General features: G+C 32.7%; 1 protein-coding gene and 1 long non-coding RNA gene across 4 annotated transcripts in view; both read right to left on the reverse strand.

Annotated features, from left to right (window-relative positions):
• Nucleotides 1-172: 172 nt before the first annotated feature.
• On the reverse strand, nt 173-5134 carry LOC111089639. Its single transcript, XR_002613859.1, has 3 exons — nt 5068-5134; nt 2514-2718; nt 173-231 (listed from the first exon to the last, which is right to left on the reverse strand). It is a non-coding gene; the product is annotated as an uncharacterized LOC111089639 (long non-coding RNA).
• Nucleotides 5135-8602: 3468 nt separating this feature from the next.
• The window catches only part of LOC106474147 (zinc finger protein 616-like), a 17262-nt gene continuing 9015 nt past the window's right edge, over nt 8603-16849 (reverse strand). For 2 of the 3 annotated variants that reach the window (XM_013934838.2, XM_022402518.1), the window contains exons 5-6: nt 15242-15574; nt 8603-9460 (exon numbers count right to left, since the gene is read on the reverse strand). In XM_013934838.2, coding sequence (XP_013790292.1) covers nt 9074-9460; nt 15242-15574 — 720 coding nt within the window. In that variant the 3' untranslated portion in view covers nt 8603-9073. The remainder of the gene's footprint in view (nt 9461-15241; nt 15575-16849) is intronic. The other variant, XM_022402517.1, reaches the window with a different exon arrangement.

Here is a 16849-nt window from a genome sequence, read left to right on the forward strand (position 1 = left end):
TATAGTGAAATAATATGACCCAGTTGAAAAATAAAACCTAACTTATAATTCCGGAACGATTCAAATACTGCCGTAAATCCTGCGTTACATAAACTTATGACACAATTACATTGTGTGTATAAATTAAACGAAAGTAGACAAGTGCACGATAAATTTCAAAACACCAAACATACCTGTTCTCCAGGGATTCCTTGCTGGCATGTACGAAGGTCCTTTTCTGTCTTATTTTGTCTAAAACAAACAACAGAGAACTAGCACTGAAACAGACGTATCTTTAACACAATAGACATTTGAAATAATTCTGGAGGATAAAATATAACATAAATTTTCCTGTATTGAAAGCATTTTGTAAAGTTGTTACAAGACTCCAAACTTGAGCTGCATGAAAACTATGACAGGAAACATGGATTTCAGTCCAGATAAGTACCAGTACTACAAATCACAATAAGAAACATGGACTTTAGTCCAGATAAGTATCAGTACTACAAATCACAATAAGAAACCTGGACTTTAGTCCAGATAAGTACAAGTACTACAAATCACAATAAGAAACATGGATTTAGTCCAGATAAGTACCAGTACTACAAATCACAATAAGAAACATGGACTTCAGTCCAGATAAATACCAGTACTACAAATCACAATAAGAAACATGGATTTCAGTCCAGATAAGTATCAGTACTACAAATCACAATAAGAAACATGGAATTTTGTCCAGATAAGTACCAGTACTACAAGTCACAATAAGAAACATGGATTTCAGTCCATATAAGTACCAGTACTACAAATCACAATAAGAAACATGGACTTTAGTCCAGATAAGTACCAGTACTACAAATCACAATAAGAAACATGGACTTTAGTCCAGATAAGTACCAGTACTACAAATCACAATAAGAAACATGGACTTTAGTCCAGATAAGTACCAGTACTACAAATCACAATAAGAAACATGGACTTTAGTCCAGATAAGTACCTGCAATACTATATTATTTATAACCATTAGTAAGCCAGAGTTTTAATCTATCAAATGAGGTAATATATTATGTTGTTTTGTGTACAGAGAATAGTCAGTTTGAAAATTTCTCTCACATCGACAAGCTTATCGAAATTCTTAAAGGCTCTTATCGCACAGTTAGAAAAACATATAAATTATGATAGTTATAAGACATTGTTTGCTTTGTGCATGTTATTCTTCTATGTTCTTAAGTGTATTATTTAATTAAAGAAAGACTATACTACAAATGATAAAGAACATTTAAAATAATAAGCAAGTAAATTCTGGTATTCTCTAGAAAAATTAAAAACAAATGAACTTCGGTCTCGAAAAGTACCTGCAATACAAACACCCATAAGGAAACATGACCTTGTCCAGATAAGTATGTACACATTTTTCAGAAATAATTGAAGTCTACTCAACTGAAGTAATACTTAAATACTAAGTCGTGGAGGTTTGATCAGGGCATGAATAGGTCAAACCGGTGATTCCCACATAAGTTAAATCAGTTTATCCATACTTTTGAGGAGTGAGATCAATCACACAGTCAAACTCAAAATAAGGAGCACAACATAGTGTGAGCCTCAAGATCGAACGTCTGATACACATTGTCAAAGTAATTAAAGTACATATATATACAGCGGATAGAAATAATGAAATAAAACTACACTTAATCCGTGCAATACGTTCACTTTCATTGGTCATAACTAAAGGAATACGGATGAACCGTACATTTCTGATCGGGAAAGTCAACTAAAAAGATGAAATTCCTCAAGCAAAGTTAATTTCCTCGGGGAAGGCAGGAATGTAATATTTCGATCTCTGTATACATTTATAACATTAACCCTAAAATTAACAATGGGGTACATATGGACTGCCATCAGCTTTTTAAACAAATTTTTCTAAACTCTTCATGGGTGGAAAGGTTTGTGGGTCCACAATTTTGTTGTTCATTAATAACATGAATCACACAGAAAAGACTGAACAAAAATAACTAATTAATTCCATTAATCAGTGCTGAGGTTTCCTGTGAATCTTACCCAATTCTTTTAATTACTTTTGACACTGAAAGCTGTAGACTGTAAAACATAAAACTTCTTATTATGAAACAATCTCTGGAAACAAAAACTTAAAACTTCTCAATATGAAACAATCTCTGGAAACAAAAACTTAAAACTTCTCAATATGAAACAATCTCTGGAAACAAAAACTTCTTATTATGAAACAACATGTGAGCCCCAATTGCAGTAAATGGTATTTAAAGTTTGAAAGTTAAATAAACTTACCTTTGCAGTAAATGGTATTTAAAGTTTGTAAGTTAAATAAACTTACCTTTGCAGTAAATGGTATTTAAAGTTTGAAAGTTAAATAAACTTACCTTTGCAGTAAATGGTGTTTAAAGTTTGAAAGTTAAATAAACTTACATTTGCAGTAAATGGTGTTTAAAGTTTGAAAGTTAAATAAACTTACCTTTGCAGTAAATGGTGTTTAAAGTTTGAAAGTTAAACAAACTCACCTTTCCTCTCGTACACATCCAACTGGTTGATCCTCTCCTGCGTCCACTCCAACTTTCGGTTCAAGGTTAGCAGCACGTCAGGTTCTGGATGAGCTGCTCTCTGTGAGAGTGCCGAGTTTACGCTCATTTCTAAACTTGTTTGACACAGTTCTTGAGCAACTTTCTTTAATCTCTCAAGAGTCGAGAAAGACATACCTAGTTTCTTCTGCATCAGAAAAAAAAAGAGACAGAGAAGAACTTTAAAGAACAGATTATATTTTAGTGATAAACAGGTTCTGTCCTTAACATTGTATCTAAAATTTTATAAATAAAAAAAGAATCAGCTTGCAAAAAAAAACCACAGTTCACGAAGGAAATGTTTTCAAATTGTATATCGCAGTCAAGTTTACTTTGTTTTGAATTAGATTTATTGATGTAGTAGTGGATAAGTTGGATAAGTCACTCAAACTATCAAAGCAGTATTTTTAGGTTTGATGATGATGAAACCGCTTTGAGACAATAAATTTTGAAGGTGGGTTTCTACTGTGTGAAGATGTACGTGTAGGTGCTGGACCATTCTGATGTGTTGGTATTCTTATGAACAATCTCTCTCTTTCTTTATATTTTCTGTTATATAAATTGCTAATATTTTCTTGTATGTTTTAGCCACAGTGGATTAATATTTGTGATGAATAAGATGTAAAAAAGTGATGTATGATGTTATCAAGTTTTCTGTATATATATAGAAAACAGAGGAGCTTATAATAGTCATGGTCTCTACATGTACAAGCTTTAAGGTAGTTAGAAATTTTATTTTTACATTTTAAATGTAAACATACTTTTAGGGTTTACTATTAGAATTTTTAACAAAGATGACAGTGATAAGCTTAGGCTATATTGTAATAGAAACACCAACTATTCTGTATTTTATTAATGGAGGTAAAGAATATATATCGAACACTCCCATCCCTACACTTAATAACATATGCTACACCAGTCTATGATGTCATCAGCATTAGACTATAACCCTCCACAAACAGGAGGGTGACACATCCTCCATGTGAAGTACTACCCTGGACCAGGAGGGTGATACATCCTCCATGTGAAGTACTCCTCTGGACCAAGAGGGTGATACATCCTCCATGTGAAGTACTCTCCTGGACCAAGAGGATGATACATCCTCCATGTGAAGTACTCTCCTGGACCAGGAGAAAGACACATCCTCCATGTGAAGCACTCCCCTGGGCCAAGAGGGTGATACATCCTCCATGTGAAGTACTCCCCTGGACCAAGAGGGTGATACATCCTCCATGTGAAGTACTACCTTGGACCAAGAGGGTGATACATCCTCCATGTGAAGTACTCTCCTGGACCAGGAGAAAGACATCCCCCATGTGAAGCACTCCCCTGGACCAAGAGGGTGATACATCCTCCATGTGAAGTACTCCCCTGGACCACTTTGTATATATCAAAACCTTATTCTTTTTCCATTTCAGGTTGAGAAAACTTTCCATTTTGAACAATATACTGGTTCAAGTGTATTAGACCTATAAAAGGTTACCTTCCTCTGTCCTGAGTGGGATCAAAAACCTGTTCAACAGGATTCACTTCTTGGAAAGAAGATAAGACAAAGCCTTCTCCAGGTGCCAAAGATGAAAGGTTGTGACCTACTGGTCTACTTTTCAGGGAGTCCACTGGTGTGTAAGGTGGAAAAATTGTGCTTTTACTGGACTAGAGCCAAGGGGCAGCTCCAGAAAGAAGCCACCTCAGAGATCCACAATGGCCAACCCTCCAAGAAGGGGGGATGGGAGAAGGTAATGAGAGGATGAAGAACAGAAGATAGAGTGAAATGGCAAGACTCCCAAGGATGAAAAACCTGCTAGAACCACCTGGACTGAAATAAACTAGGGAAGAAGGTTTAGTGATCATCACGATTTCTTAAAAGATGAGTTATAACTAGAGGGAGTACATTTGCCTTGAAATGAATCATACAAACTCAGCATGTCCGAGTACTGTAGACGTTTTTTATTTTTTGTTTGGTGTACAATAATTAATATTTTGTTTATGGGAGATTTATATATTTGCAACTGTGATTTTGCATTCACATACTTCTGTGGCCGGAACCTATAGTAATTAGTATAATAGGAATCAGTATAAACTACATAATAATAAAATAAAGTATAATTCTCCGGACTCACTATTAGTACAGTCACTAGTACCGAGTAATATGTTTCCTAATCAATTGTTGAAGAAATCCATCCTGAAAAGTTTCTAGAATAGACACCTATCTTCCTCGTGATTTGACTCTAACATTTTCAAATGTATATAATTTAAGAGACATTAATACTCTGGGAGGGTCAGTGATTATTATTAGTTAAACATCTAAACAGTTTTACTACTACTGGTCTAACTCGTATTCTTAAGCCGCGAGGAGTAAACCTAGAATATAAAAGTTATATACCTAATATCTTGCCCAAAGTTAGAAAATTAATCATGGTCATCTTCTATATAAAAGAAGTTATATGATTTATTAATAATTAATATCAGAGATCTTTCAACAATCGTAGGACAATACCGTATTTCCAGTCCTATTTATTATATTTGAATTTCCAGCGCCATAGGTCTGCTACTTAAGTGCCATCTAGGAAAATAACAGTATATATATGTAAATAATTATATTTTTCAAAACTATAGTTAGATATTATAATAATTATATTGTGTCCCCAATGGGAAAGCAGTAAATCTACAGACTTAAAACTCTAAAATACGGAATTCAATTCCCTGTGGTGGGCACAGCAAATAGCCCAAAGTGGCTTTGCTCTAGAACAAACAAATATAATTATATTCTAAGTGAAATGTAAAATAATTTTAAACGCAAAATATATATATTTTTTCCAAATATATAATTTTCAGTATGATATCCGTTATAGGACTTTTTTCTGAACTGGTTCAGATATTACTTTATAAACCAAATGGACCTGGTTCAGCTTGTTTTGGATATTCGCATAAAGTTACATAAGGTTTATATGCGCTAGTCGTCCTTAATTCTTAACTTATAGACTCTTGGAAAAATAGCTAGTAAATAACATCAAATAACAATTTCTTGGAGGAGTTGACTATCATCCTTATAGCAAACATGAAGTCCCAAAGTACGGAAAGCTGTGTTTGTTGTTTTTGTGTGGGGGGAGGGAGAGTCAGAGTTTTTCCACCCCCTTAAAACAAAAACGTCCCCCAATGGCACAGCGGCATGTCTGCGGATTTACAGTGTTAGAAACCTGGTTTCGATACCCGTGGTGAGCAGAGTACACAGATAGCCCGTTGAGTAGCTTTGTGCTTCACTTCAAACAAACAAGAAATTCACTAAGCGATCACAATGTATCAGAACTAAAAAATAATTAAACACAGAATTGTGATAAAATTGTAATCTTCATGGCTGTAACTATAACTTCGATACTTTTAACCATAAGCTGGATTATACTTTTTATTATATTAATAAAAAGTATGTAATAAAATGGAAGAACTGAAAAAAGGTAAACCTATTGGTCAATTTAATATTGAAACTCATAAGCTGAGTGAATTTGATGGTGGTGTTGAATAATCTGTCTCAAAGCTAAATAAAAATTAAAACTCGGTTTGGTAATAAAACTGTATCTGTATTAAATTCAGGAATTACAAATATTTTTACCTTATCGATTTGTTAGCAAATTAAATGAGAAAGATATTTAGGATATGAATGAAATAGGAAATCTTTTTCTCGTTTATAAATTTAGTGGTTTATAAAATTTTGACCACCTCTGGTGATGATGGGTGGGGGTGGGGGGAATTACATAGGGCAAACGAGACGAGTTTTAATGATTTCTAATTATTTATGTTTTTCGATGATTTTTGGTGTTTTGGAGCTATTTTTTTATATATTTTAAATTTTGCATTTGTTTTCCTCTTAATGATCCAGAACCCCATATTCTCTACTACTCACGTTATGCAAAAACCGCAATATGTGTAGAATAAACGAAAAAAAAAAGATAAACATTCTATATTAAAATAAGAAGTTAGAAAACGCATTGCATGCCAGTACACCAAATGGTTACTTTATATGAGTGATACAGAACAATAGGTGTCTATAGTGAAAGAAATTTAACAACTCTCTCTTGACAAATGTTACGTAAAACCTTGCATACACCTGAATAAATAAATCCAATACTGATACAAAGTAATAAGTTTTCAAATTGGAACTCTTTTTATCAAATCTCTCAAATTTTAAGTTTGATTTGTCATTAAGATTCCGGCTAGTTTCGATTTTACATATGACGAAGAGACAAATAACTGAATGGATTCGAAAAACTAGAATTTCGAATTAACATTCTCAAATCCAGAGGTCATTACGACATATTTCCACATGTAGTTTATTCCTTTTTTTTTTTTCTTGACAAGAGAAAATTGTTTTCAATCTATGAAAGTGATATATTGTTTTTCCTCAATGCGCCAATGTTTCGGTCTTTTTTGATTTTCTAAGAAACAAACAGAAACTGAGATTTCAAATTTAATTTTGCATTAAAATAAGCACTTATTCGTGTTTAAAAGAAATTATTATTATTTCATCAAGGTTCAGTGTTTTTCAAAAATTCACGAAAATTTCTTTTTCATGTTATTCGACTACACTTTTTCAATTTAAAACTCTTTTAATCAAAATTCCCAAGATTTAAGCTTTGACTTGTTATGAATATCCCGGCTAATTTTGATTTTACCTTACTCTTGATGAAAAGATAAACTACAGAGGGGCTTCAAAAAATTAGAAATTTTCAATCAAATTTCCAAATCTAGAAAGTCATTACGGATTCTATCCAAATTTCATCCACCTTTTAAGTTTTTTTTTATTCTGGTTAGAGAAAATTGCTTTTTAATCTATGGAAGTGTTATAATAGTTTTCATTGAAGGCCTAATGTACAAGTCTTGCTGTTTTTCATAAGAAACTAACACAATCGGAGATTTCAAATATAATTTGGGATTAAAAGAAAGGCTTAAAGAAATTGGGGACATCTACGTAAAACATATTTGCTAAAGTTAGGTCATCAGTCCCATACAGACTATATGAGAACAGCAGTTTTGGGCAATGTTAAATATCATCTGTTCAACTGGGTTGAAGATAAAAAAAATAAGACAACAAACAAAATTTTGGACATATCTAACAGTGGAGTTGATTGAGATTAGGTAGGTGCAACATCGCAACCTTGTGGTAGTGCCGGGTTACACAGTATTTTGAGTATGGTCTTAAGTTGAGTAAAATGTATCATGTCTTTATTCAAGGTTATAAGTATTAAGCACAAGAGATTTATCCTGTTCTTTAAAAAAGTTTGAATGCCATGATAAATAAAATTGTATAGGTTGAAAAGCGTAACACCAATAAAGATTGGGATGGTCGTGAACATGTTTTCAACATAATTCTGTATCTTCCATATACTCTCTTCAAATGTATAAAAAAAACAGCTGAGTGACTATCAAGTCTTTAAAGGAGTCACCTAGTAACATGCGAGTGACTTGAAATCTTTCTGATAAAAAAGTTCATTTCCAGAAAGCAAAGGAAAGTCATTGGTTTATTGAAAACTGTGAAACAAAGCATTAAATATATATATGTATATATTACAGTAAACTAAATAACAAACATTTTTAATAAAGCTGTATATATATATTAATGCTTAGATGAACAGTGGTGGATGAACAGAAAGTTTCTTATTTCAAATAGAGATTCCTTATTGTATTAACTGTCCTACAAACTTCTGATTAATCTAAGTGTCAGAATTTTTGTTCTGGATAACTTTTTAGATTGGTTATATTTCCCTTATCACTTGCACTTTTTATATATACACCTAATAATGTCCCCTTGCCATTTTTAGGATACTGTTTTGAAATTTTAGTGCAAAAGTAATGTTAATCTCTCTAGTATTTATTTTTTAATCATCATGATTGCTTAACCTGGTTTGAGTTTGTAGTAAATATACTTTAGACCGATCTATAAACAAAGTGTCTTAGTTCAGGGTACCTTATTCACTGGACTGCTAGATAATGGAAAAAAGAAATTACTAATAAAAAAAAAACCTTCTGTTACACAACAGTTTCTTTATATATAATAATGACATTTAATGGAAAAAACAGACATGCTACATAGAAAAGACATGTTTCACTGTTACATTACACAATGATAATAGATTTCTAGAATGAGTTAAATGCCTTTCTAGTGAGATACCCGATGAAGAGCATCTGTTTGAAAGATTGTTATAACTTTGTTTTCTTTTAACTGTTATTTTAACACAGTTGTTTTAAACACAGCTAGGTTAACTAGTTGACTGCTGTACAATTTTCTTATTGAATTCTTCTATAACTGTTATTTTAACACAGTTGTTTTAAACACAGCTAGGTTAACTAGTTGACTGCTGTACAATTTTCTTATTGAATTCTTCTATAACTGTTATTTTAACACAGTTGTTTTAAACACAGCTAGGTTAACTCGTTGACTGCTGTACAATTTTCTTATTGAATTCTTCTATAACTGTTATTTTAACACAGTTGTTTTAAACACAGCTAGGTTAACTAGTTGACTGTTGTACAATTTTCTTATTGAATTCTTCAATGGCTTTGAAAACAAATAACGGTGTAGAACCAGTTCCATCGGAGCCCTGAGATACGGCAATATCCACTGCTTCACCGAGAGACAGGGACTGGCTCGTGTTTGGTAACACCGTGATATTTGATGGCTGCGATTGATTCAATGTGGAATGTAAAAGTTTTGAAAAGCCGATGGACTTCAGTTGCTCAATGGTTGCTTTAGGTGGGGATCTTGGATGGTCTGACGAGATGTGAGTGGCAAGGTTATCTTTCTTAAGGGTGCGGAAGGAGCACTGTTTACACGAGAACATGAGCCCATCGTTCATTCCAGGATGCTTTATCTTCAGGTGAGTCTTGTAGGTACTTGCCTAGAAAAACACAAAGTTATTAAACTACAAATAAACGTGGATAACAAATGAACTGGGTGATTTGTGATCAATTATTAATCGATTATTTCAACTAATCAATATTCTCATACGAGACTTGGAATAAATAAAAATATTTATAATAGAAGATACTAATCTTGATTAGTTGATTATTTTTGCGACATTACTCGATATGATCACGATGTTAATTAATCAATTAGGCCTTGTCGGCACTAGATACAGCAGACGTAGTGTGGTTGACATATAATATATTTTTCTTTACTATCACTCATATATTATCAATTATATTGATTAACCAAGTTAATCACCAAATTTTTTATCCTAAAACATTACTCGATATGATCACGATGTTAATTAATCAATTAGGCCTTGTCGGCACTGGATACAGCAGACGTAGTGTGGTTGACATGTAATATATTTTTCTGTACTATCACTCATATATTATCAATTATATTGTTAACCAAGTTAATCACCACATTTTTTATCCTAAGACTTCCCTTTAATTCTATGCGTACAGACTTGGTCATTTTTACAAATCACGTGACTATCATCTAACCCAGAAACTATACGTACTATGTATAATTTTACAGAATTTGGTAAGCTTGTAGTAAACATTAAATTTTTTAATAAAGCATTTCTATTAGGGATTTGTCTGTGATCATATGAAGCCTTTACTGAGTCAGTCTGAGTTGAAATGTAATTTTTATGTGAGAAAAAAATAATTTTTTTACAGTTTCATAGCTTCTAAAATCTCCTACATGAACATCAAGCCTATATTCTCGCTTATTTTCTCCACTCCAAAACTAACTGTCATGAAACCATCTATAGCAAAGGTTGAGAAATAAGAAATACATTTTTTCTTTCTTTCCAAAAATGACTCCAGATTGTAAGAGGTGATTGGAATTATTTGCTTTAAAACGCCTTAGGCCTCTTAACTTGACACAAGTACTTTAATTTAATGTTATTGTTTTATTGCTATTTGAATCTTGTATAACTAACACGAAAAGTAATATATCACCCAGAGGGAGTGTAGAGAGTTAATTTACAGTAAATATAGCTTCAGTGTACATTGTGTGATGCCTAATTACATTCGTGGAAAAGTGGTCATGAAAATTTTACTTAATTTTTCATTTAACTTTTTTACAATGTAAGAAGCTTTTAATTTTTATGTTTTACTTAGTTATGTTAAAATAAAATAAAAAAAAAACACTAAAAATCTGAATTAAAAAACAAGTCATTTAGCACTCACCTCGGCCAGTTTACAATTGGGTGTTTGCTTTGTAAGCCTATTTTTCTAACTATGCTTGTTGTCCAAAAAATTCATGTAGCTTTCAAACATATATTTCAGAACATAAAAAAAAATATATTTATAGCACTAAAATAAAATGTTTCAATTCTATAATCTATCTGGCTTTTTAACTAAGCTATAAATAGGTTTAAACAATTCCATTAGTAATCGGAACACCAACTTCAGTCTATATACATCAAGATATACTTGCAAAAATATTGGCTTTCACTGTAAAAACAGAACAGAATATTGTGTGAATCACATGGTTCACAAAGTGGCATTTCTATTGGTTATGAAAATAACGTGGTTCACAAATTGGCACTTCTATTGGTTATGAAAATCACATGGTTTCACAAAGTGCCATTTCTATTGGTTATGAGAATCACATGGTTCACAAAGTGGCATTTCTATTGGTCATGAATATGTACCATTGATAAATAGGCTTAAGGAAACAATAGAATTACTGGGAGGAGCATCTGTGGTGGGTGTAATAAATTTATTGATATTGTGGAAAATAACCGGTTTGCCAATATCTATAGCTTGTGTATCTAATTTGTGGATGTCGACATAAGGGAAGAAAGAAAATCTTAAAATGTGAATTTGGAGTTGAGACTGTCACATGACTCGGGGAGATGAAGAATGAGAATCTATGTAAGTATCTCCTTTTCAAATTAACAGCTAAAACATAGCTAATATAACAATATTTGGTATAAGCTGTTGCTAATAAAGTTGTTTAAATTTTGAATGTAACTATATAAAAAGATTGTGACACGTGCACTTTGACCCACCCCCTTTTAAAGCATTAATTATCTTATTATATCAACAAATAAATGTGTGCAAGTTGTAATTATGATTGTAATATTTTATTTTAAAATTAAGCTATTATAACTAAGAACTTTTATAATATACCATATAAAGACGAAAAGCCGTTTGTCTGTCACGCCGATATCTCGGTTGTTGCAGTATTGATTGACACGCAACTTACACGAAACGACAGTGTTTCCTGTCATGACAAGCAAGTTTGTTTTTTTAAAATTCTTCCAGCTATATATATATACATTTATATGTGAAATGGACAATGAGCTATTATACGCATATAATTAGATTTGAGAGTACGTTGGTAGAGACTGTGATGAGTAATACAATCGATTCAGGTATACGTGTGCCTCACACTTGGTATTGCTGGTGCACAAAAATCATGATCATTGGTTGAAATTCCCCATTATGTTAGCTCGGTTGTCAAGGAGACACATTGATGCAACATCACCAAATTTGTCCCACTGGAACCCACGGCTACAACTCTATAACCTGGATGTTTCGCCCGTAGCATATTTCAATTTTGAAAAATTCACAAATAAAAGAGTTTCTTCATCTCAGCAGGATAACGAAGCCAAAACCAGGAAGACAATAAAAAGAGAAGACCCTGAAATTCATAAAATTCAATGCCTTTACCATCACAATTAATAATTTGCAGAGTCATACAGTTGACCAAGTAGGAATATGTCTTTGAGAATCACTTTTTTTCGCATGTTTTAATCTATAAGGATTTATCAAGAAGAACATTTGAACATAACTTAAAAATATACAGAAGTCAAAATGATAATGAAGCAATATGTAAAGGAGAAATACTAGAAATAGGATAGTCATTCTACATACATGTATTGTAACTAGGTTCTAATTTATTTTTATAAAACATGTTCATAAAACATTTATTTAGATATAATTTTGAGAAGAAAAATTAATTATTATTTCCAGTCATTTGACAGACATTCAGCTTGTCTTAAGATATTTTTTAACTTCCAGCTTGAAGCACAAACGTACTCTTGTTCATAATTTATTCATTTAATAAATTCTTACTTACACAACTACAGTTATCTTTACATTTGTTCTAAGTAAGTTTAAAGAAGCTGCTAAAATACTGTTTTATATTTACATGTGCTAAAAACAATTTGTATTTCTTACTGTAGTTCAACTTCTTTCTTTGAGATCTTTCTTTTTGATAGAAGTAAAATATATGATCATTAATTCAAAGGTTATAAAACACAACTTACACGCAGGACGGCCGTGTTATGACTTTTACACAAAATAATATATTAGCTTAAAATGGAGGCAATGGCTGAACATCTGAGAAAACAAGCAGACTAGTTACATGGATATCGTGGCAAATCAGTAGTTCTTGGAAGCAAATAATTAAAAAAGGCCTCGGACAGTAATGGAATGTAACCAATCTCTACAGTTTTGACACATAGACCTTTACTCATTACTAATAGCCTGAAATACTTTAAATGTTTGAATAAAAGGATTTACTACTTAGATTAGAACTCTATGCAGGGGGTGTGCTGGCAATGTTTTAAAAACCGCTTCTGATTAAGGTCGAAATTATGTGAAACATCAATATAAACATGCTCTAATTCATGGAACGTACGATAGTTAATAGTGAGGAAAACGAGGTCTTTTTTGTACCATTTCAAGATAAATTTCTATTGATTGCTAAATATTTGTTAAAAATCAACAAACGGTTCGGTGATCCAATTAAAATCTAACAACCGGTTCTGTCGGTTGTCGACCCAAGGACACCCCTGGCTCTATATAATCTTTTCTTTACTGAAATTCATGTTTTAGCGACAAAAAAAAGAGATTCACAAATAAATAACTAGTCAGTCTGCTGAAAAACAATAGATAATTAGTTGTGGCAGTAACATTATTTAAAGATACAAAGTATTTGAGGTTATTAACCCATTAACTGCGGCAGGAGCGGCTCAGTTGCCGTTTTCTGACTCACAGATAAAACTGAGTTGCCATCAATCACAATAAAATGGTAATTTTCGTCATTCGCATAGAGTTATTGTTATATATATATATATATGTGTGAAACTGACGGATATTTCCGTCATCTGCAGTTAATGGTGAATAACTGTATATGAAAATCAAACTTGTACAACAGTTTCATCTTTAGTTCTTTGTCCGAAGCACTACGGCTTGTCAAATTTCTATATATTTGTCATTTTGTTGAGGGAAGGTTTTATAATCTTCACAAGAACATGTTCTCTCATTGTTAACTTTTACTCGTTACGGTTGCTACCAGGTTACCTCTTCAGCTTGTAGAGAGCAGGAGATAAGAAAAAAAGAAAGCCAGACAAAGAGCTAAAAATAAAATGTTTTTTACGTGTTCTGTAATTAATGATACCTTCATTAATTTTTACAATTTTAAAACTTTTAGGACCTGGACAAACCCTGCGAGAGAGAGAATTGGGTTTATGATTGAAAATATCATTAATGACTTGATGTATTCTAATCATTAGAGGTTTCTTTCTTCTTCTGTATCAACTTAGGATGTTATGTACTTCTTATAAGTTTTGTTTACACAAAATTGGCTTCGTTGGGTTACAAGTTACATTTCAGTTTTGATTTTTATAGTTAGCTTACACTTAATAATTCATTAAGAAGAACATTCCTTATTAAGAAGAAGTTTTTATGTAAATATATTTCATAAAGAACATAGAAAGCAGAAGGAATGTACAGAATCACACTCAGAATATAAAAAAAATGTGCTCTAATATATTTTTAAGTGATTCATAATTCAGTCACAATCCTCCAGTGTCTATCTGGCGTAAATTTTCTTACAGAATCACTAGATGTGACTGAACGAATGAATAAGAATGACAGAAATATTATTATTCAGGATACATCAAACGAGACAACAAGTCATTTGCACTCTGATGATCTAAATGTTAGAATACTCTTTTTTACATTCCAGGATCAAACACGGATCATTATTTAATTTTTAAAAGAAATGTGTGTAGAGAATGTACTTTTTTAACTGCAAAGTTTTAATGAGCTTATAAAGGTAGAAAATAGCTAACAATTATAAAATAACTGAGAAAGTTATGTTAAAACAATTTTTAACTCACCGTTGATATAAAGTTGAAGTGGAACAGAATGTACTAGAACTACCTTTTGATAATGTTTGTCATTTTATAGGTAGTGCAATACCACTAAAACATGATCACTTTTGGGAAGGGTATGTAACAGTCCTATCGGGAAGGGTATGTAAAGTCCTATCGGGAAGGGTATGTGATAGTCCTATCGGGAAGGGTATGTGATAGTCCTATCGGGAAGGGTATGTGATAGTCCTATTGGGAATGGTATGTAATAGTCCTATTGGGAAGGGTATGTAACAGTACATAAAAGAAAAAATACAAAATAATAAAACCACAGCATCATTAATGTAATGTAAAATAATTATGGAAATATTCAACAATTCAATATACTTTCACAAGATTAGCAGTAGGCAGAAATAAGATATTTATTTCCAGCATTGCTTCTAGTTTACTGCTTGTTGGCTAAAAGGAGCAATAATGAAACAAAAGTAACATGTAAAAAATCTTTAATAAAACAAACTTAGAAAAAACTGGAATATGAACTAACTAAGGGCTTTTGAAAGACCTAAAATAACATATAAAGAAACATTTTACCTGAATGCTTGCATACGAACAATAAGGACATTTGTAAGGTCTTTCTCCCGAATGTTGCATTTTGTGCCGACGAAGAGAATTATGGTCACTAGTACGATAAACACAAACATCACAGGCAAAGGGTTTTTCTCCTGTATGCTGTCGAATGTGCATTTTCAAGGTGCCCCGCGAAGAAGCTGAATATCCACAAAAGGTACAGAGGAAAGGTCGGATCTTGTTGTGAATTGTATCTTTGTGAATCTTTAAAAACCGTCTGTCAGAGAAGTGTCGCTGACAGATTTCACAAACGCATCCAGATCTCTGCGACACACTAGATGCTTTTTGATGATAAGCCTGTAAAACACACAAGTTGCCAACCTATAATTCAGACTTAAAAAAAAACAATTTGAGCCAATTTTTATTCTATCATTCACGACAAGAGCTGGGTCATTAATGTAACTCGATAACCAATTAACCGTCAGGTTCACTTATCAATTAAATTCAGCTAAATGATCACTCTCCTGAGATTTGAACAGATGGAATAATTCAAAATAGTAATAAGTGTAAACATTAATTTTGATAAGTTGTGACACTAATAGTTTAAGGTGAACTAATAAGGAATCATAATTGCAATGTTTTAATCACTTGGACTGCTGGAATAATCGGAAACACTAATTTAGATTATTTGTTCATTTTCGTGACACTAAGCCACGTCGTAGTTCTATTCGTGACTGGTAAATTCCAGAAACGATTTCAGATCAAACAAAACAATAACATCACATTTTAATTCATTGTCGGTTTTAGTTGAGAAATCATGTTAACTACTTAAAGACGTTTTCATACCTCTGTCAATAGAAGGAAGTCTACTGAAAGGTAAGCTAAATGCTTTATATTGGACCCCTTTAACTTAATCCTTTAACTAATGTACTGTACATTACCTTTAAGATTTGGCTTGAGGCCAATATATATATATATATATACTACTTGCTTAAAGAGTAGCAGAATTTCTACATAAAATGTATAACTATATTAAATACTTTAACAGCTTGGACAAAAAATACATTTCTTTAACTGGTTAAAAACACCGTGGCTCGACAAAGCTAAACTAATTCTGACATTTTTAAACATTCATTGCTTACTTTTCATCTCATCTAGTGTATACATATTACCATAATTCTTCTATTACACAGTTACTGCATAAAAAGAAGTTAAACTGATAACAATTTCAAATTTTCTTTTTCTTCTGACTTAATCTCGAGTTAAGACTGAGCCATAATAAGTGTGTGGTGGTCACTCCCGCAACCTACCATGTGTGGTGGTCACTCCCACAACCTACCGTACAGCGTTTGGTGGTCACTCCCACAACCTACCGTACAGCGTGTGGTGGTCACTCCCACAACCTACCGTACAGAGTGTGGTGGTCACTCCCACAACCTACCGTACAGCGTGTGGTGGTCACTCCCACAACCTACCGTACAAAGTGTGGTGGTCACTCCCAAAACCTACCGTACAGCGTGTGGTGGTCACTCCCAAAACCTACCATACAGCGTGTGGTGGTCACTCCCAAAACCTACCGTACAGCGTGTGGTGGTCACTCCCAAAACCTACCATACAGCGTGTGGTGGTCAC

The sequence above is a fragment of the Limulus polyphemus genome, unplaced genomic scaffold, assembly GCF_000517525.1.
Source record: "Limulus polyphemus unplaced genomic scaffold, Limulus_polyphemus-2.1.2 Scaffold6876, whole genome shotgun sequence".
Classification (NCBI taxonomy): Eukaryota; Metazoa; Arthropoda; class Merostomata; order Xiphosura; family Limulidae; genus Limulus; species Limulus polyphemus.